The sequence below is a fragment of the Pseudophryne corroboree genome, chromosome 6, assembly GCF_028390025.1.
Source record: "Pseudophryne corroboree isolate aPseCor3 chromosome 6, aPseCor3.hap2, whole genome shotgun sequence".
Classification (NCBI taxonomy): Eukaryota; Metazoa; Chordata; class Amphibia; order Anura; family Myobatrachidae; genus Pseudophryne; species Pseudophryne corroboree.
Genome location: NC_086449.1, coordinates 533,422,512 through 533,444,258, shown reverse-complemented (window position 1 = coordinate 533,444,258; position 21,747 = coordinate 533,422,512). Strand labels below are relative to the sequence as shown.

The following is a 21,747-nucleotide window of genomic DNA, read 5'->3' as shown; positions in this document are numbered from 1 at the left end:
TCATTTTGTCGGACTCAACTGTGACTTTGGCAAGTTTAGGAGCCAACCATGTTGTTGCAGAACTGACAAGGATGTCTGCAGCAATCGGTCCCTGAATCTCGCCTTTATCAGGAGATCTTCCAAGTACGGGATAATTGTGACTTTTTGCTTGCGCAGGAGAACCATCATTTCCGCCATTACTTTGGTGAAAACCCTCGGAGCCGTGGACAGACCAAACGGCAACGTCTGAAATTGGTAATGACAATCCTGAAAGGTAAACCTCAGGTAAGCCTGATGCGGAGAATATATGGGGATGTGTAAGTAGGCATCCTTTATGTCGACCGACACCATAAAATCCCCTTCTTCCAGACTGGAGATCACTGCTCGGAGAGACTCCATCTTGAATTTGAACTTTTTTAGAAAGAAATTGAGGGATTTTAGGTTCAGAATTGGTCTGACCGAGCCGTCTGGCTTCGGGACCACGAACAGGCTCGAATAAAAGCCTTCTCCCTGTTGTGACGGGGGCACCTTGATAATCACTTGATTTTGACACAGCTTTTGTATTGCATCGCATACCACCTGCCTGTCCAGAGAAGCTGGTAAGGCCGATTTGAAAAATCGTCGAGGGGGAACGTCTTAAAACTCTAGTTTGTACCCTTCGGACACTATTTCTAACACCCATGGGTCCAGGCCCGAACGAACCAAGAACTGACTGAAGAGTTGGAGACGTGCCCCCACCGGTGCAGACTCCCGCAGAGGTGCCCCAGCGTCATGCGGTGGATTTGGCAGAAGCTGGGGAGGACTTCTGCTCCTGGGACCCTGCCACGGCAGGAGATCTTTTACCTTTACCTCTATTAGCAAGGAAGGAATAACTTCTGCCTTTTTTGTATTTATTTGGCCGAAAGGACTGCATCTGAAAATGGTGAGTTTTCTTTTGCTGTGGAGGAACATAAGGCAAAAAAGACGACTTACCCGCGGTAGCCGTAGATACCAAATCAGCGAGACCGTCACCAAACAACACGCTACCTTTATATGGGAGAGACTCCATAGCTTTCTTTGAACCAGCATCAGCATTCCATTGATGAATCCACAATGCCCTCCTAGCTGAAATAGCCATAGCATTGGCTTTTGATCCCAAAATGCCAATATCTCTCGCCGCTTCCTTCAGGTATGCTGCGGCATCCCTGATATAACCCAGCGTTAAAAGGATACTATCCCTATCTAGGGTATCTATATCAGATGACAAGTTATCTGCCCACTTTTCGATAGCACTACTCACCCGTGCAGATGCAATGATTGGTCTGAGCAGAGTACCTGTGGTGACGTAAATGGATTTTAACGGATTTTCCTGTGTACGATCTGCAGGCTCCTTAAGGGCTGCCGTGTCCGGAGACAGTAACGCCTCCTTTTTTGATAACCTTGAAGGGCCTTAGCAAACAAAAATTGAAGTATACACTTAACCAGTGCTTTTCCAGTGTTCCATAGGATGGTTCATTCGCATTAACCCTTTCCGTTTAGGATATACAAGGTATGCAAAAAGAGAAAATGGGAGGTATATAGTGTAACACCGTTTTAATATACACAAATAAACAGACAACAATTAAACTGGTTCTATGATGAACATAAAAGTGCAGTGCATGGCATAATATAGTTCCTTTTAGGGAGGTGGTTTTCCCGTCAATAGTTAACAGCGGATAATTACCAGATTAATTTGAACTGTGGTTTAGACAGTTCAAATCACGCTCAGAACAGATAATCCCACGGTATCCCTCCTCAAGGATCGTCAGAGCTTTCAGCAGTTCTCCTGTGTGTCAAAGATCGGGTCGCCTCCTCCACCACCCACGCGTTTCTTCCCCTAACTGGGGTCTTTGTCAAGGTCTAAGTATGCCTCCTGTCTGGTCCTTCCTTCCATTTAAATCAACAGTATCCAATCGTCTCTCACCGTGCACAGCTGAACCCCTTAACAATAAAGACTACAAGTCCCATGGTTCCCTGCTGTACACGGGACTTCCTGCTATGTCACTTCCGGCACAGCAGGGTAATAGAGGTCGAGTAAGGTTCACAGACCTTTCCCAACCTATTAAACTTTATGTCCAGAATGTCTTAAACTTATGTCCACACAAAGATGTAATGCCGAGCTGATCTTTTATGCGGGACTTGAATTTCTCGTCCCGAGCAGTCCGTCACGTCACTTCCGGTGACGTGTTAGCATAGCAACGCTGTTACTAAGGAGATCTCGGAGTTCATCTAGTGAATGGAAAATACCATGATAGAATAAAGTGCATAGTGGAAACACAGATATCATTAAAAGTTTAAAACGAGCATGTAGAACAAATTTAAAATCGGTTTAAAATCTGTATATAAGGTAGCCAAGGTAACACGATTCGTCACTTCCGGTGACATACTAGTGTTTACTATGTTGCTATGGTGATCGGACCACTATTTAGTAGAATGCAGAAAAATAGAGAGAAAATACAGAAAAAAATAGAGAAAAAAAATACAGAAAAAAGTAGCAGCACAGCATTATAAAAAAATCAGAAAAATATATAGTAATAGAAAGACTTGTTTAGTGTGAAATATGTACAACCTGAGGACAACTTAATTTAGAAACCATTTTATTTCAAAGTCTGCATTTAGACCCCCAGGTTTTAGTGTACCCAGCTCATAGATGGCTTGCATTTCAGCTTTTGCTAATTGACTATTACTGTCTTTCCTCCTCCATTGATTTTTTATGTGTCTAATGCCACAAAAACGTTTAATCCCAGCTATGTTACCACTGTGATGGACTCTGAAATGCTCGGACAGTGCATGGGTCGTTAATCCTTTTTTGATATTCCTCAGGTGTTCACTGATTCTAGTTTTCAAAGCCCTTGAGGTACGCCCTATGTACCATAGGTTACATGAACATTCAATAGCATAAATCACGTTAGTGCTGTTACAGGTTATAAAATCTTGTATTTTAAAATTAGTTTTGTTAATTGGCACTTCTGGTATTTTCCCACTGGTGTGAGGTATATTCCTACAGCCTATGCACATGCCACATCGGAAAAATCCCTTTGATTTTACTGTACACATGCTTTTCTTAGTAGGCTGCGCACTTCTCACCAAACTGCTCCTCAAGTTTGGCGCTCTCCTGAAGATACGCTTCAGTTTCCCTGGTAATAAATGTCCAATTATGGGGTCTTTACGTAAAATCTCCCAATGTCTATTAAGGGATTTTTCTAAAGTTTTATGTTGGCTACTAAATGACGTTATGAATGTCCATTCAAAACCTGCTTCCTTATTCTCTCAGCCTTTTTGTTTTACCTGTAATAACTTTTGGCGATCAACTTTAGCAACCTTAGTTTTCACAGTCTCTACCTGATTCGTAGAGTATCCTGAAGCCAGGAATTTGCATTTCATCTCTTCCGCTTGTGTATCATAGGATTCTCCTTTTGTACAATTGCGTTTCAATCGTATGAACTGGCTGTCTGGAATAGAACTAAGCCAGTTTGGGTGATGGCAGCTGGTAGCATTGAACTATGCACCCGAGTCTGTAGGTTTTGTTGTTCTCAATAAAAACAGTAATGTCTAAAAAATTAATTCTTTCACTGCTGCTCTCAAACGTAAAAAATATATTAGCCGAATTAGAATTAAGGTAGTTAAAAAAATTGAGTAAGATCATCCACATCACCTCTCCAGATAAAAAAGACGTTGTCTATATACCTCTTCCAGGACACCAGGTTCGCTCCGAAGGGACAATGCTTCCAAATCATGGAATCTTCCCATTGTCCCATAAAAATATTAGCGCAACTCGGAGCGTACCTGGTGCCCATGGCAGTGCCAACGTCCTGCAGATAAAACGTTCCATCAAAAGAAAAAATAAGATTTTACTTACCGATAAATCTATTTCTCGTAGTCCGTAGTGGATGCTGGGACTCCGTCAGGACCATGGGGAATAGCGGCTCCGCAGGAGACAGGGCACAAAATTTAAAAGTTTGACCACTAGGTGGTGTGTACTGGCTCCTCCCCCTATGACACTCCTCCAAGCCTCAGTTAGGATACTGTGCCCGGACGAGCGTACACAATAAGGAAGGATTTTGAATCCCGGGTAAGACTCATACCAGCCACACCAATCACACCGTACAACTTGTGATCTGAACCCAGTTAACAGTATGACAAACGTAGGAGCCTCTGAACAGACGGCTCACAACAATAACAACCCGATTTTTTTGTAACAATAACTATGTACAAGTATTGCAGACAATCCGCACTTGGGATGGGCGCCCAGCATCCACTACGGACTACGAGAAATAGATTTATCGGTAAGTAAAATCTTATTTTCTCTGACGTCCTAGTGGATGCTGGGACTCCGTCAGGACCATGGGGATTATACCAAAGCTCCCAAACGGGCGGGAGAGTGCGGATGACTCTGCAGCACCGAATGAGAGAACTCCAGGTCCTCCTTAGCCAGGGTATCAAATTTGTAGAATTTTACAAACGTGTTCTCCCCTGACCACGTAGCTGCTCGGCAGAGTTGTAATGCCGAGACCCCTCGGGCAGCCGCCCAAGATGAGCCCACCTTCCTTGTGGAATGGGCCTTGACAGATTTAGGCTGTGGCAGGCCTGCCACAGAATGTGCAAGTTGAATTGTGCTACAAATCCAACGAGCAATCGTCTGCTTAGAAGCAGGAGCACCCAGCTTGTTGGGTGCATACAGTATAAACAGCGAGTCAGATTTTCTGACTCCAGCCGTCCTTGAAATATATATTTTCAATGCTCTGACAACGTCCAGCAACTTGGAATCCTTTAAATCGCTAGTAGCCGCAGGCACCACAATAGGCTGGTTCAGGTGAAACGCTGAAACCACCTTAGGCAGAAAGTGAGGACGCGTCCGCAGTTCTGCCCTGTCCGAATGGAAAATCAGATATGGGCTTTTATACGATAAAGCCGCCAATTCTGACACTCTCCTGGCTGAAGCCAGGGCCAGTAGCATGGTTACTTTCCATGTAAGATATTTCAAATCCACCGATTTGAGTGGCTCAAACCAATGGGATTTGAGAAAATCCAAAACTACATTAAGGTCCCACGGTGCCACTGGGGGCACAACCGGGGGCTGTATATGTAGTACTCCTTTTACAAAAGTCTGGACTTCAGGAACTGAAGCCAATTCTTTCTGGAAGAAAATAGACAGGGCCGAAATTTGAAACTTAATGGACCCTAATTTGAGGCCCATAGACAATCCTGTTTGCAGGAAATGTAGGAATCGACCCAGTTGAAATTCCTCCGTCGGGGCCTTCCTGGCCTCACACCACGCAACATATTTTCTCCAAATGCGGTGATAATGTTGTGCAGTCACCTCCTTCCTGGCTTTTACCAGGGTAGGGATGACCTCTTCCGGAATGCCTTTTTCCCTTAGGATTCGGCGTTCAACCGCCATGCCGTCAAACGCAGCCGCGGTAAGTCTTGGAATAGACACGGTCCCTGCTGAAGCAGGTCCCGTCTTAGAGGTAGAGGCCACGGATCTTCCGTGAGCATCTCCTGAAGTTCTGGGTACCAAGTTCTTCTTGGCCAATCCGGAGCCACGAGTATCGTTCTTACTCCCCTTTGCCGTATAATTCTCAGTACTTTTGGTATGAGAGGCAGAGGAGGAAACACATACTCTGACTGGTACACCCATGGTGTTACCAGAGCGTCTACAGCTATTGCCTGAGGGTCTCTTGACCTGGCGCAATACCTGTCCAGTTTTTTGTTGAGGCGGGACGCCATCATGTCCACCATTGGTCTTTCCCAATGGACCACAATCATGTGGAAGACTTCTGTGTCCAGCAGATCCCACTGAAAAGTTCGTGCATGGAATCTGCCGAATGGAATCGCTTCGTAAGAAGCTACCATTTTTCCCAGGACTCTTGTGCATTGATGCACAGATACTTTTCCTGGTTTTAGGAGGTTCCTGACTAGATCGGATAACTCCCTGGCTTTCTCCTCCGGAAGAAATACCTTTTTCTGAACAGTGTCCAGAATCATCCCTAGGAACAACAGACGTGTCGTCGGGATCAGTTGGGATTTTGGAAAATTCAGAATCTACCCGTGTTGTTGGAGCACTACTTGGGTTAGTGCTACTCCGACCTCCAGCTGTTCTCTGGATCTTGCCCTTATCAGGAGATCGTCCAAGTAAGGGATAATTAAGACGCCTTCTCTTCGAAGAAGGATCATCATTTCGGCCATTACCTTGGTAAAGACCCGGGGTGCCGTGGACAATCCAAACGGCAGCGTCTGAAACTGATAATGACAGTTTTGGACCACGAACCTGAGGTACCCTTGGTGTGAAGGACAAATTGGAACATGAAGGTAAGCATCCTTGATGTCCAAGGACACCATAAAATCCCCTTCTTCCAGATTCGCTATCACTGCTCTGAGTGACTCCATCTTGAACTTGAATTTTTGTATGTACAGGTTCAGAGATTTTAGATTTAGAATCGGTCTTACCGAGCCGTCCGGCATCGGTACCACAATTAGCGTGGAGTAATACCCCTGTCCCTGTTGTAGGAGGGGTACCTTGACTATCACCTGCTGAGAATACAGCTTGTGAATGGCCTCCAATACCGTCGCCCTGTCGGAGGGAGACGTTGGCAAAGCAGACTTTAGGAAACGGCGAGGAGGGGACTTCTCGAATTCCAACCTGTAACCCTGAGATACTACCTGCAGGATCCAGGGGTCCACCTGCGAGTGAGCCCACTGTGCGCTGAAATGTTTGAGGCGACCCCCCACCGCCCCTGAGTCTGCTTGTAAGGTCCCAGCGTCATGCTGACGCCTTTGTAGAAGCCGGGGAGGGCTTCTGCTCCTGGGAAGGAGCTGCTTGTTGCAGTCTCTTACCCTTTCCTTTGCCTCGGGGCAAATAGGAATGTCCTTTTGCTCGTTTGTTCTTATAGGAACGAAAGGACTGTGGCTGAAAAGCCTGCGGCTTTTTCTGCTGGGAGGTGACCTGGGGTAAAAAGGTGGATTTTCCGGCCGTTGCCGTGGCCACCAGATCCGATAGACCGACCCCAAATAATTCCTCCCCCTTATACGGCAATACTTCCATATGTCGTTTGGAATCCGCATCACCTGACCACTGGCGCGTCCATAAACTTCTTCTGGCAGATATGGACATCGCACTTACTCTTGATGCCAGAGTGCAAATATCTCTCTGTGCATCTCGCATATAAAGAAATGCATCCTTTAACTGCTCTATAGTCCGTAAAATACTGTCCCTATCCAGGGTATCAATATTTTCAGACAGTGACTCCGACCAAGCCACGCCAGCACTGCACATCCAGGCTGAGGCGATTGCTGGTCTCAGTATAACACCCGTATGTGTGTATATACTTTTTAATGTATTCTCCAGCCTCCTATCAGCTGGATCCTTGAGGGCGGCCGTATCAGGAGACGGTAACGCCACTTGCTTTGATAAGCGTGTGAGCGCTTTATCCACCCTAGGAGGTGTTTCCCAGCGCGCCCTAACCTCTGGCGGGAAAGGGTATAATGCCAATAACTTCTTTGAAATTAGCAGTTTTCTATCTGGAGTAACCCACGCTTCATCACACACTTCATTCAGTTCCTCTGATTCAGGAAAAACTATCGGTAGTTTTTTCACACCCCACATAATACCCCTTTTTGTGGTACTTGCAGTATCAGAGATATGCAAAGCCTCCTTCATTGCCGTGATCATATAACGTGTGGCCCTACTGGAAAATACGTTTGTTTCTTCACCGTCAACACTGGATTCAGTGTCAGTGTCTGGGTCTGTGTCGACCGACTGAGGTAAAGGGCGTTTTACAGCCCCTGACGGTGTCTGAGACGCCTGGACAGGTACTAACTGGTTTGCCGGCTGTCTCATGTCGTCAACCGACTTTTGTAGCGTGCTGACACTATCCCGTAATTCCATAAACAAAGCCATCCATTCTGGTGTCGACTCCCTAGGGGGTGACATCACCATTACAGGCAATTGCTCCGCCTCCACGCCAACATCGTCCTCATACATGTCGACACACACGTACCGACACACAGCAGACACACAGGGAATGCTCTGATAGAAGACAGGACCCCACTAGCCCTTTGGGGAGACAGAGGGAGAGTTTGCCAGCACACACCCAAGCGCTATAAATATATATATAGGGACAACCTTAATAAGTGTGTTCCCTTTATAGCAGCTCAAATATTATAAATATCGCCAATAAGTGCCCCCCCTCTCTGTTTTTACCCTGTTTCTGTAGTGCAGTGCAGGGGAGAGTCCTGGGAGCCTTCCTCGCAGCGGAGCTGGGCAGGAAAATGGCGCTGTGTGCTGAGGAGAATAGGCCCCGCCCCCTTTTCGGCGGGCTTCTTCTCCCGGTTTTTTTGGAACCTGGCAGGGGTTAAATACATCCATATAGCCCCAGGGGCTATATGTGATATATTTTAGCCAGAATAGGTATATTACATTGCTGCCCAGGGCGCCCCCCCCAGCGCCCTGCACCCTCAGTGACCGCTGGTGTGAAGTGTGCGGAGAGCAATGGCGCACAGCTGCAGTGCTGTGCGCTACCTCATGAAGACTGAGACGTCTTCTGCCGCCGGTTTCTGGACCTCTTCTCTATTCGGCATCTGCAAGGGGGTCGGCGGCGCGGCTCCGGTGACCCATCCAGGCTGTACCTGTGATCGTCCCTCTGGAGCTAGTGTCCAGTAGCCTAAGAAGCAAATCCATCCTGCACGCAGGTGAGTTCACTTCTTCTCCCCTAAGTCCCTCGGTGCAGTGAGCCTGTTGCCAGCAGGACTCACTGAAAATAAAAAACCTAACAAACTTTTTCTAAGCAGCTCTTTAGGAGAGCCACCTAGATTGCACCCTGCTCGGACGGGCACAAAAACCTAACTGAGGCTTGGAGGAGGGTCATAGGGGGGAGGAGCCAGTACACACCACCTAGTGGTCAAACTTTAAAATTTTGTGCCCTGTCTCCTGCGGAGCCGCTATTCCCCATGGTCCTGACGGAGTCCCAGCATCCACTAGGACGTCAGAGAAATAATTATTTTCTAAAATGAATTGGACCCCCTTTAAAATGAACTCCTGTAGGGACTCTTTAAGTTCACTATCTGCCAAAACCTTGGTGACAGCAGCAAGACCCATTTGATGTTCGATGATGGTATATAGTGATCGAACATCGGCTGTCACCAAAATGTCACCGCGTTGGTGGTGGAGGAGGCGACCTGATCTTTGACACACAGAAGAATTGCTGAAAGCTCTGACGATCCTTGAGGAGGGATACCGTGGGATTATCTGTTCTGAGCGTGATTTGAACTGTCTAAACCACAGTTCAAATTAATCTGGTAATTATCCGCTGTTAACTATTGACGGGAAAACCACCTCCCTAAAAGGAACTATATTATGCCATGCACTGCACTTTTATGTTCATCATAGAACCAGTTTAATTGTTGTCTGTTTATTTGTGTATATTAAAACGGTGTTACACTATATACCTTCCATTTTCTCTTTTTGCATACCTTGTATATCCTAAACGGAAAGGGTTAATGCGAATGAACCATCCTATGGAACACTGGAAAAGCGCTGGTTAAGTGTATACTTCAATTTTTGTTTGCTATCGATATTCTTGGTGGAGGTTAAAAGGGATACCTCTAGAAGTGTTACACTGACTAGCAGCTATCTTGCGCACGGGACGGCTTTTCTAACCTTTTTTGCTGCTTGACAGGGCCTTGTGCACAATGGGGGATGACTCCCATTTATCCCTATCCCCAGAGGGGAACGGATACGTCACCTGGATCCTTTTGGGAATCTGAAACTTTTTATCAGGATTTTCCCACATTTTTTCAAAAAACGTATTCAGTTCATGAGAGGGCAGAAACGTTACCTCAGGTTTCTTTCCCTTATACATACAAACCCTAGTATCAGGAACCGCAGGGTCCTCAGTGATATGTAACACGTCTTTTATTGCCACAATCATGTACTGAATGTTCTTAGCCAATTTTGGGTCTAATCTGGTCTCACTATAGTCGACACTGGAGTCAGTGTCCGTGTCGGTATCTGTGTCCGCCAACTGAGCGAACAAACGTTTATGTGACCCCGAGGGGGTTTGGACCTGTGATAACACATCCTCCACAGACTTCTTCCATGCCTGGTTCTGAGAGTCAGATTTATCCAATCTCTTAATAATAAGAGCCACATTAGCATTTAAGGCATTCAACACATTTACCCAATCAGGGGTCGGCGGTGCCGACAGGGTCACTCCCACAGCCGTTTCCGCCCCTATCACAGTCTCCTCCTGGGAAGAGTACTTAAGCCTCAGACATGCCGACACACGTGTACCGACACCCACAGACACACAGGGCAAATAGGGGACAGACCCACAGGAAAGCCTGTCAGAGAAACACAGAGGGAGTTTGCCAGCTCAAACCCAGCGCTCTATCCCGGTTCTGAAAACTTAATATTAAGCCCCAGACCTGTAGCACTTTTATAATAACTTATAACTGCACCAAATTACTGTGCCCCCCCCCCCCGTTTTGCACCCTGTTACTTGTACAGTGGTAGGAGGAAAGGACCAGTGTCTCTGCAGCTTCTGTGAGAGAAAATGGCGCTGATGAGAGCTGTGAGGGGTAAGCCCCGCCCCCTTAATGGCGCGCTTCAGCCCTGCTATTTTTTTAATAAATAATTCTGGCGGGGGTTCGGACTTAGTGCCCAGGCACTCTATTACACTTCTGCCAGCTTAAAAAAGAGGTTTTTATGCTGCCCAGGGTGCCCCCCGCGCCCTGCAGTGCCGCTGTGAGTGGGAGCATGGCGCGTAGCGCGATGGCTGTGCGGTACCTCAAAGCCATCACTGAAGTCTTCAGATCTTCTTCTACTCACCTGTCTTCTGACTTCTGGCTCTGCAAGGGGGGTGACGGCGGGCTCTGGGAGTGAACCCCTAGGCGTACCTAGTGTTCCAAACCCTCAGGAGCTAATGGAGTCCTGTAGCCAAGAAGCAAAGCCTTTAAACTCATCAGAAGTAGGTCTGACTTCTCTCCCCTAAGTCCCACAATGCAGGGAGACTATTGCCAGTAGTCCTCCCTGAAAATAAAAAACCTAACAAAGTATTTTCAGAGAAACTCAGTAGAGCTCCTCAGTGTGCATCCAGTCTGCCTGGGCACAGAATCTAACCGGAGTCTGGAGGAGGGGCATAGAGGGAGGAGCCAGTTCACACCCATTCAAAGTCTTAAAGTGCCCATGTCTCCTGCGGATCCCGTCTATACCCTATGGTTCTTGAAGTGTCCCCAGCATCCTCTAGGACGTATGAGAAATATATAAAAACAGCTCTGGTAGGGCGTTGTGCCCCACACGGATTCATAGAAAAGGAATTTACGGCAAATCCAAAAAGTCCCAATTTCTCCTTCATCCACCAGAAAGGTCCCAAATCATTCCCTAAGGGAGGGAACACTGTGTTGCAGTCTGCAGCACTCTTAGTCCAAAATTCTCCATAGACCTCAGTGGGCACTAATCCTGTAGCCAGGAACAGTATTCAGGCAATTCCAGAGTCAGTCCCAGTAGAACTTATGCTTGAAGCAAAAAAAACAAAACCCCTCCCCCCCACAAACAGCGCCTAGCTACAGTACCAGACACTTGAAAAATAACTGAAGCTTATGGGCGCACACACAATTACCATAGCTAATTTGGGAATGGGTCATTTGGTCGACAGCACTTAGGTCGACCAGCATTAGGTCAGCATGGTCATTAGGTCGACATGGAAAAAGGTTGACATGGAAAAGGTCGACATGAGTTTACTTTTTTGGTTGTTGTTTTCTTAAAAGTGACGGGGAACACCAATTAGTGCACCATGTTCGCTCGCCATGCTTTGGGCAAGGTGCCTTGCTCCACTACCGCTGCGCTCGGCACAGGTTACCGTTCCCAATTGTAGTCCATGTGGATCATAAGGTATGAAAAAGTTAATAAAATTGAAAAAAAAAAAAAAGTGAAATACCTGTCGACCTTTTTCCATGTCATCCTTGGTCATGTCGACATAATGACTGTCGACCAAATGATCATATCCAGCCAATTTGATTGTAACCTGCCAGTATATTTTTGAACATTGGTAGGAGACAATAGCACTGAAAGCAGCACACACAAATACAAGAACATACAAATTCAACCAAGATGTAACCTGGATCAGTCACTAAGGCCTAGTGTAGCAAGAGGGCAAAAAAAACCCAAAAAAAACTAATGTGCCATAATTTTTTTTTTGTATTGACCAATATCTGAACAATCAGAACGCTATTCTGTTTAGGACTAGCTGTAACTTGCCATTTAGGTCTGAACCTGGCTTAACTGGCTGACCAAAAAAAATATAATAAAAACAAAAACTATTACACTACATTAAAACAATTATTAACAAACAAAATTACCATCAAGTTGACTTTGAATCTGGTCTTTATTTTTCTCCGCTTCGTTTTTTGATCTGGCAGCTTCTAACTTTATGTTGGCAATTTCAATTTTTTGGGAATGTTTGAGTTCATCAATCTGATGATTTAAAAAGAAAATATTACAATGTGAAGGTTAGCGCAAACTGTCAGAAAAGACTCCTTGAAGTATTTACTTAAGAAAACCTGGAAGACATTACTAAAATCATTTTCAAAGCAAAAGCCATGTTAACATTTTACAAAATGTATAGTTTAAAATAAACCAAACAAAAATCAGAAGAGCTTATAGACAAGCCAGTATTTTGGCATTGTGAAAAGAGGACTACTGGTACTGGTAAATGAATCCATGGGTGTGGATCATTGGGGTCAACAGTAAATAGGTCAACATGTAAAGGTAGACTGTACAAAAGTCGACATGAAATAGTCAATTGACAAGGATGGTCATTTACAAGGATGGTTTTGCCTTGACTGCCACTTTAAAAACACGGTCATTCTCAGACGACATCCCGCACCTCCAGCAAACTCTGACCCTATTACAAAATAGCCAAAACGACAATTTCATGATTTATGTGAAATGGAGAACCAACCAAATATCTAATACCAAAAGCTATCGATTTTTAAAAAAAAATATCTGAAAAAGGAGATTTATGGTACACTTACCATTGTTAAATCTCTTTCTGCGAGGTACTTTGGTTGCACAAGGAAACATCGGGGTGTAGAGATGGATCTTGAACCAGGCACCAACAGGCTAAAGCTTTAGACTGCCCCAGGATGCATTGGGGCCTCCTCTATAAGCCCGCCTCCAGGCACTGTGAGCTCAGTTTCATTAACCAGTGCAATGCAGGAACAGGTAAAAGAGAAAGTAGATGTTAGTCACACAGAACTACGTTCTCACGACAGGAGAAGGGACTAGCGGCTAATGCCATACAAACCCATAGAAGTTAGGTGCGTCAGGGTGGGCGCCCTGTCGAATCAATGTACCTCGCAGAAAGAGATTTAACAATATAAGTCTACCATAAATCTCCTTTTCTACAGCGGGGTACATTGGTTTCCACAGGGAAACACCGGGGATGTCCTAAAGCAGTTCCTCATGGGAGGGGACGCACTGTAGCAGATATGAGAACCCGGCGTCCAAAGGAAGCATCCTGGGAGGCGGAAGTATCGAAGGCATAAAACCTAATGAACGTGTTCACCGAGGACCACGTAGCCGCCTTGCACAATTGTTCAGCTGAAGCGCCTCGGCGGGCCACTGAAGAAGGTCCAACAGGCCAAGTAGAATGGGCTTTAATAGCAGCAGGAGCTGGGAGCACAGCCTATGCATAGGCTTGTGCAATCACCATTCTAATCCATCTGGCCAAGGTTTGCTTATTCGCAGGCCAGCCAAGTTTGTAAAAACAAAAAAGTACAAAAAGGGTATCTGACCTCCTGATAGAGGCACTCCTCTCCACGTATATACAGAGAGCCTGTACCACATCCAAAGACCGCTCTTTGGAGGACAAACCAGGAGAGATGAAGGCTGGAACCACAATCTCTTGGTTAAGGTGAAAAGATGACACCACCTCAGGTAAATATCCCGGGCGAGTTCTAAGAACTGCCTGGTCACGGTGAAAAATCAGGTAGGGTGGACGAGAGGACAAAGCGCCTAAGTCTGACACCCTCCTAGCAGAGGCGATAGCCTGTAGGAACAGGACCTTGACCGTAAGCCATTTAAGGTTCACTGACTCAAGAGGTTCAAATAAGAACACTTGCAAGACATTCAGGACAACAGACAGATCCCATGGAGCCACAGGAGGGGCATAGGGAGGCTGAATCCGTAACACACCCTGAGTGAAAGTATGAACGCCAGGAATAGACGCAATTTTTCTCTGCAACCACACCAAGGCAGAAATATGAACCTTGAGGGAGGCCAGACGAAGGCCTCAGTTCAGGCCTTGTTGCAGAAAAGCCAGAAGTCTAGAAGTTCTGAATATGTATGCATGGTAATTCTTAGCAGCACACTAGTGAAGTAAGAATGTCAGATGCTATAATAAATCTGCGCAGATGCCGGTTTACGGGTCTTTAGCATAGTTTGGATAACCGCCTGGGAGAATCCTTTTGCCTTCAGGAGAGTGATGCTTCAAAAGCCACACCGTCAAAGCCAGTATGGCCAGGTCCAGGTAGACACAAGGGCCCTGAACGAGGAGGTCTGGGCGTTGAGGTAGTAGAAGAGGACGCTCTATCGATAGACCCTGCAGGTCTGAGAACCAATGCCTTCTGGGCCACGCTGCCGCTAGAAGTAGAATTCCTCCCTCTTGTTTCAACTTCTGCAGTACCCTGGGCAGAAGTGACACTGGGGGCGGAAGGGGGGGGGGGGACACGTATGCCAGCCGAAAGATCCATTGAATTGCCAGTGCATACACGAACGCTGCTTGAGGATCCCTGGTTCTTGATCCGAAGACCAGAACTTTGTGATTGTGTCGAGACGCCATCAGGTCTACATCTAGTAGGCCACACTTGTCCACTAGGAGTTGAAAGACTCCCTTATGAAGAGTCCACTCTCCGGCATGCACGTCCTGACGTCTGAGGAAATCCGCTTCCCAGTTGAGGGCTCCCGGACTTAAAACTGCCAATATTGCTGGCAGATGGCGTTCCGCACAACAAAGAATTTTTGATACTTCCAACATTGCATGCGGCTTCGAGTGACTCCTTGAAGGTTTATGTATGCCACCGTGGTGGCGTTGTATGATTGTACTTGAACAGGCCTGTTCTGTAACAGAGGCAGGGCCAAGGACAAAGCATTGAACACCGCCTGCGATTCCAGAATGTTAATCGGGAAGAGTGACTCCTCCTTGGTCCACCGACCCTGGAAGGAGTGTTGCTCAAACACCGTGCCGCAACCCCTCAGACTGGCATCCATCGTCAGTAGGACCCAGTTGGGGACCCAGAAGGGACAGCCTCTGCTTAACTGCTGGTCCTGTAGCCACCAGGTCAGCGACAGACGAATCTCCGGAGTTAAGGAGATCATATGAGACCTGATCCGATGAGGCAGGCCGTCCCACTTGGAAAGGATTAACCTCTGCAGAGGGTGGGAAAGAAAATGACGCGTACTCCACCATGTCGAAAGCCGACACCATGAGACCTAGTACTTGCATCGCCGAGTGTATCAACACTCTTGAGCGAGAGAGGAAGTATCTGATCCTGTCCTGAAGTTTCAGGACCTTCTCTGGAGACAGAAACAGCCGTTGACTGTGTGTCCAGAAGTGCCCCGAGGTGCACCATGCTCCGAGCAGGGACCAGCGAGGACTTCTTCCAGTTGATTAGCCACCCATGGGCTTGTAGGAAATTTACAGTCAGTTGTAGATGACTGAGGAGGACATCGTGTGAGTTTGCCAGAATAAGCAAGTCATCCAGATACTGCAGGATTCTGACTCCCTGGTGAGGAGATGAGCCATCATCATGGCCATAACCTTGGTGAAGATCCGAGGGGCCGTTGCCAGTCCAAATGGCACAGCCTGGAATTGATATCAGAGGTTGCCAATAGCAAACCGCAGATACTGCTGAAGGGATATGGCAATACGAATATGCAGGTAAGCATCTTGTATATCCAGGGATACCATATAGTCTCCGGGTTCTATGGCCAGAACAATTGAGCGCAGTGTTTCCATACGTATTTGAACACTCTCACAAACTTGTTCAGTGATTTGAGGTTGAGTATAGGCCGGAAAGACCCACTGGGTTTCAGGACTAGAAACAGGGTCGAGTAGTATCCTCTGCCTCTCTGGGACAGAGGCACTGGTACTACCACTCCTGTATCCAGGAGGGAATGCACAACCAGCGTAAAGAGCTTGCGCCTTCAACGGATCCAAATTGATAACCATTGTGCAGAACTAGCGAGGGGGACGTCTCTTGGAAGAGACTGCGTACCCGTGAGAGACAACTTCTCGCACCCATGCGTCTGAAGTGGTCCTGGGTGAATCGCAGAAGTCAGCCTCCCACCCTGGGGTCCCCCAGGGGGAGGCCCGTCCCGTCATGCAGCAGGCTTGTCATGTCTAGAAGCAGACGGACGGTCCAGGATTGTTTTGCCTTGGGCTTGTTGGTTTTGGGCGCACGAGATTGTCTCGGGAATGCCTGACCTTTTGCTTACCCTTGAGGCTGAAAGGAGCGAAAAGTGGTAACCTTTGCCTTCTGCGCAGAAGTATTAGTATTCGGGAGAAATGCAGTCTTAGCAGCCACTAAGTCAGTCACAATCTTATTGAGATCTTTCCCAAATAGGATGTCTCCCTTAAAAGGGAGTATCTCCAAGGTCTTTTTGGAGTTCAGGACCACCTTCCACGACCTCAACCACAGAATACAGCGAGCCAGGATGGACGAAGTCGATGCCTTGGCCGCCAACACACCGCCTCAGAGGATGCCTCCTGAATGTAATAGGCGGCGGTGGTAATGTGAGACAGGTACTGTCTAGCAATGTAAGATATATCCTGAGGCAGCTCTTCCTCTAATGCCTGAACCCATGCTTCAATTCCTTTTGCAGCCCAAGAGGCTGCTATAGTGGGTCTATGTACAGCACCTGTAAGGGAGTAAATAGACTTCAGGCATCCCTCCACATGCTTATCTGTCGGTTCCTTCAGTGAGGTGACAGTGGTGACCGGCAAAGTAAATGACACCACAAGACGGGTGACGTGGGAATCCACCGGCAGTGAATTTTCCCACTTGTTACACAACTCAGAAGGGAGAGGATAACGAGCTACCATCTTTTTAGATGGGGAGAATTTCTTACCTGGCGAAGACCAGGGTTTTTGACGTATGTCTACTAAATGGTCAGAATGTGGTAATAATGTTTTAGATAACTTCTTTCATTTAAACTTATCAGGTTTCTTAGAAACTGTAGTGGAATCCTCATCAGTGATGTGTAGGATTTGCTTAATAGGAACCACTAAATCAGGGACATCAACCTGAATAGTAGATTCCTCATCAGAAGCAGCTGCATCAGTGTCTGACGAGTTAGTATACTCCCCATCTTCATCAGAAGAATTTTCCGAGAGATTAGAGGATTGTGAGGAGGAAGTGGCCCGCTTAGATGACCCCTTGACACGACAGTGATTTGGGGTAGGTTTATGTCTAACCAAAGATTGATTCAATTGCTTCAACTGCGCAGACAAATTATCCGCCCAAGACGGATTTACCATAGGGACAATATGTGGTTGCAATGGCACAGGATGTCCCATAGGGGGCGTAAGGCATGTCACAAGCGTATTGAGCATAGTTGAGAACGCCGCCCAAGGTGGCTCCTGATTGGTTACAGGAGCTGCGGACTGACTGGGAGATGTATTGCACACAGTACACAGACCATCATACAAAGCTTCCCCCTCAGACAAATCCCTGGCGCATGCGCAGCATGATATAGGAGCGTCCGTGGATTTCCCGCCCTTTGTGGTACACATTTTAGTGAATGTAACCACTGAGGGTATGAGTACGATACAGCCAGAATACAATACCAGATAATAAATCCCCTAGTATGTGACAGCGTACACAGTACACAACACCAGCGTCTACATCCGGTACTATGTGACTGTGTACACAGGGGGTCATTACGAGATGATCGTAGCCGTGCTAAATTTAGCACAGCTACGATCATTCACACTGACATGCGGGGGGACGCCCAGCACAGGGCTATCCCGCCCCGCATGTCAGTGCCCAATACCCCCCCCCCCCCCCACCCCCAGCAGAAGTGCAAAGGCATCGCACAGCGGCGATGCTTTTGCACTTCAAGAGTAGCTCCCGACCAAAGCAGCTTTAGCGTGCTGGCCGGGAGCTACTCATCGCTCCCCGGCCCGCAGCGGCTGCGTGTGACGCCGCCGCATGCGCAGTTCTGACCCAATCGCACCGCTGCGATAAACTGCAGCGTGCGATCGGGTCAGAATGAACCCCATAGTACACAACACCAGCGAATAAATCCGGTATTATGTGACTGAGTACACAGTAGAATACCTTTGATGGTAAATACTGTGAAGCACTATTTATGTGACCCAGACGCACCTAGTCCCTTAGGGTACAGAATACAGTGATAGCTAAAGCTGGGATACGCTGAAAGTGAAATCCACACAGCAGATACAGGCACACACAGTGAGAGAGAGAGAGAGAGAGAGAGAGAGAGAGAGAGAGAGAGAGAGAGAGAGTGAGAGAGTGTGAGTGTGTATGTGTGTGACAACCTGCACACAAAAGAAAAAACAACTTCAGGAGTGCAAGGCTTATAAATATGTTTCAACATCATGCTCATGCTTAAGGTGGAACGGATGCACTGAAACGCCTATTGAGCTGTACTTTGCTTCCATAAGGATGACTGGTGTTTGCTTACCACCCTGACACTGCTGGATAAGTACTCCTACCATTAATTACCACATTGTTGGTTAACATATGTATTTACTAGTCTCCTTTTTTGGTCACTACATCCATTGATATGCACTGCAAGTGTTTCTATTTTTATATGCAGTAATAAAATAATCTTTTTATTGAATTGGATGTCCCGGCACTCACGTGGACCATAAGGTTACTGGCTGCGGTGCCTTCCTGGTGACTGCATGTCACTGCATATACGGTGGAAGACGGCGGCATGCAGATACCGGTTCCTGCTTTTGATGTTGATACTGACGCTGCTGTTTTCCTGATTTTGCACGGAGACACTGGCTAATACCTTGAGAAAGGTCCGAATAAGGACCGAAACGTTGGTGAGCCCTTTTTGTATATACCTTGTTTGTGACATGAAGATTACATGGAACCAAGTTTTGTGAATAAATGACTTTACTGCGTATATTATAACAAGTCTGGAGAGTGCTATCTTTCTCCACTGTTAATGTGGAGAAACACTGTACTGTACTATGAGTTTGACCCAGTGATTGGATCAGACTTTGATTTGGCACCCCAGCCGTTACCTGCGTTGGGTGAGAGTGTGGGGCTTCCCGTATATATATATATATATATATATATATATATATATATATATATACACATACATATATACACACACACACACACACACACACACACACACACACACACACACACATACAATGCGCAGTCCAAGACCGGATGTATATATCAGAATACTCGTACAATATATTCTGGCACAGGTACACTTGTTCTTAACTAACGCTGTCTTAATATTGACATGTAGAATACTTAAGTGTCTGTAAAATCACAGCGCTGATGTAAAGGCGGATTTACAGAAGAGACCTTGCCCTGCAATCCCGGAGACCAGGCGCAGCTAATCCTAGAAGATGGCTCTCAGCGTCTCAGTCAGGGAGTGAGGGAGAGAGCGTGAGGCAGCTTCACGGTGGGAACACCAACAGTAGATGGCGCCCAGAGCTGGGGAAGGGGCTACAGGTCAAGGGCATTCTCCCCTATGATGGTCCTCACCACCTGGTACTACGGAGTCTTAGTTAAGTGGGCATTAGTACACCCGACCTGTACTCCTATGCCCTGGTGGATATAGTGGGGTCCCTGCTCTGTTACAGTGCCCACGCCAGCGTCGCAGTCCATCTCCTTAGATTGCGACCGGAACGCGATTTAATGACGGGTTACGCTTGGGGGACCCTCTTACCTTCTCCCTCCAGTAGCAGCCATGAGAACCAGGAGAGCGTCTACGACCGTGTGCCTAGAACCGGAGCGTCTCCACAGCAAGTACCCGGGAACAGAGCCAGCGGGAGTATGCGACGCCGCTGGGGAGGTGACGGAGCTGCAGCACAGAATGTCACACTGACATGTCAGTGCTGCGGCCCTTGAAGTCTTCTAAAAGCTTTTTCAGGGTTGCCCAGTGCAGCCCCCCTGTTAAGTGACCTGCTTCTGCAGGCACCAACTCGAAAAACTGAGCTCACAGTGCCTGGAGGTGGGGTTATAGAGGAGGCCCCAATGCATCCTGGGACAGTCTAAAGCTTTAGCCTGTTGATGCCTGGATCAAGATCCATCTCTACACCCCGATGTTTCCCTGTGGAAACCAATGTACCCCGCTGCAGAAAATAAGATTTTAAACCTACCGGTAAATCTTTTTCTCCTAGTCCGTAGAGGATGCTGGGGACTCCGTAAGGACCATGGGGAATAGACGGGCTCTGCAGGAGACATGGGCACTATAAAGAAACTTTAGAATGGGTGTGCACTGGCTCCTCCCTCTATGCCCCTCCTCCAGACCTCAGTTAGAGAAACTGTGCCCAGAGGAGACGGACAGTACGAGGAAAGATTTCGTTAATCCAAGGGCAAGATTCACACCAGCCCACACCATCCACACTGTATAACCGGGAATATACGAACCAGTCAATAGTATGAAACAGAAAAGCATCAGTCAAAGACTGAACAAACCTGTAACATAACCCTTATGCAAGCAATAACTATATACAAGTCTTGCAGAATGTTGTCCGCACTGGGACGGGCGCCCAGCAACCTCTACAGACTAGGAGAAAAAGATTTACCGGTAGGTTTAAAATCTTATTTTCTCTTACGTCCTAGAGGATGCTGGGGACTCCGTAAGGACCATGGGGATTATACCAAAGCTCTAAAACGGGCGGGAGAGTGCGGATGACTCTGCAGCACAGATTGAGAAAACATGAGGTCCTCATCAGCCAGGGTATCAAACTTGTAGAATTTAGCAAAAGTGTTTGAACCCAACCAAGTCGCGCGCTCGGCAAAGCTGTAATGCCGAGGCGCCTCGGGCAGCCGCCCAAGAAGAGCCCACCTTCCTAGTAGAATGGGCCTTTACCGAATTAGGTAACGGCAATCCAGCCGTAGAATGAGCCTGCTGAATCGTGTTACAGATCCAGCGAGCAATAGTCTGCTTAGAAGCAGGAGCGCCAACCTTGTTGGCTGCATACAAGACAATCAGAGCCTCTGTTTTCCTAACCCTAGCCGTTCTGGCTACATAAATTTTCAAAGCCCTGACCACATCAAGGGACTTGGAATCCACCAGGTCCCTTGTAGCCACAGGCACCACAATAGGTTGGTTCATATGAAAAGAGGAAAAATTGAGGACGAGTCCGCAACTCAGCTCTATCCTCATGGAAAATCAGATAGGGGCTTTTGTGAGACAAAGCCGCCAACTCAGACACTCGCCTTGCAGATGCCAAGGCCAACAACATAACCACTTTCCAAGTGAGATACTTTAATTCCACGGTTTGAAGAGGCTCAAAACAGTGAGACTTAAGGAACTGTAACACCACGTTAAGGTCCCATGGTGCCACTGGGGGCACAAATGGAGGCTGGATATGCAGCACTCCCTTCACAAAAGTCTGGACTTCTGGGAGAGAAGCCAATTCCATCTGAAAGAAAATGGGCAGGGACGAAATCTGTACCTTAATGGAGCCTAATTTTAGGCCCAAATTCACTCCAGTCTGTAGGAAGTGGAGAAAACGTCCC

The 21,747-nt window shown here is 47.1% G+C and overlaps 1 protein-coding gene across 5 annotated transcripts in view; it reads right to left on the bottom strand.

The window, feature by feature from the left end:
* CEP83 (centrosomal protein 83) overlaps window positions 1-21,747 on the bottom strand; it is a 256,578-nt gene that overhangs the window by 117,411 nt on the left and 117,420 nt on the right. For all 5 annotated transcript variants that reach the window (XR_010179502.1, XM_063927615.1, XM_063927612.1 and 2 more), the window contains exon 8: window positions 12,355-12,469. Coding sequence is in view for 4 of the 5 variants with exons in the window: in XM_063927615.1 (XP_063783685.1) it covers window positions 12,355-12,469 (115 nt within the window). In the remaining variant the exon portion in view is untranslated. The remainder of the gene's footprint in view (window positions 1-12,354; window positions 12,470-21,747) is intronic.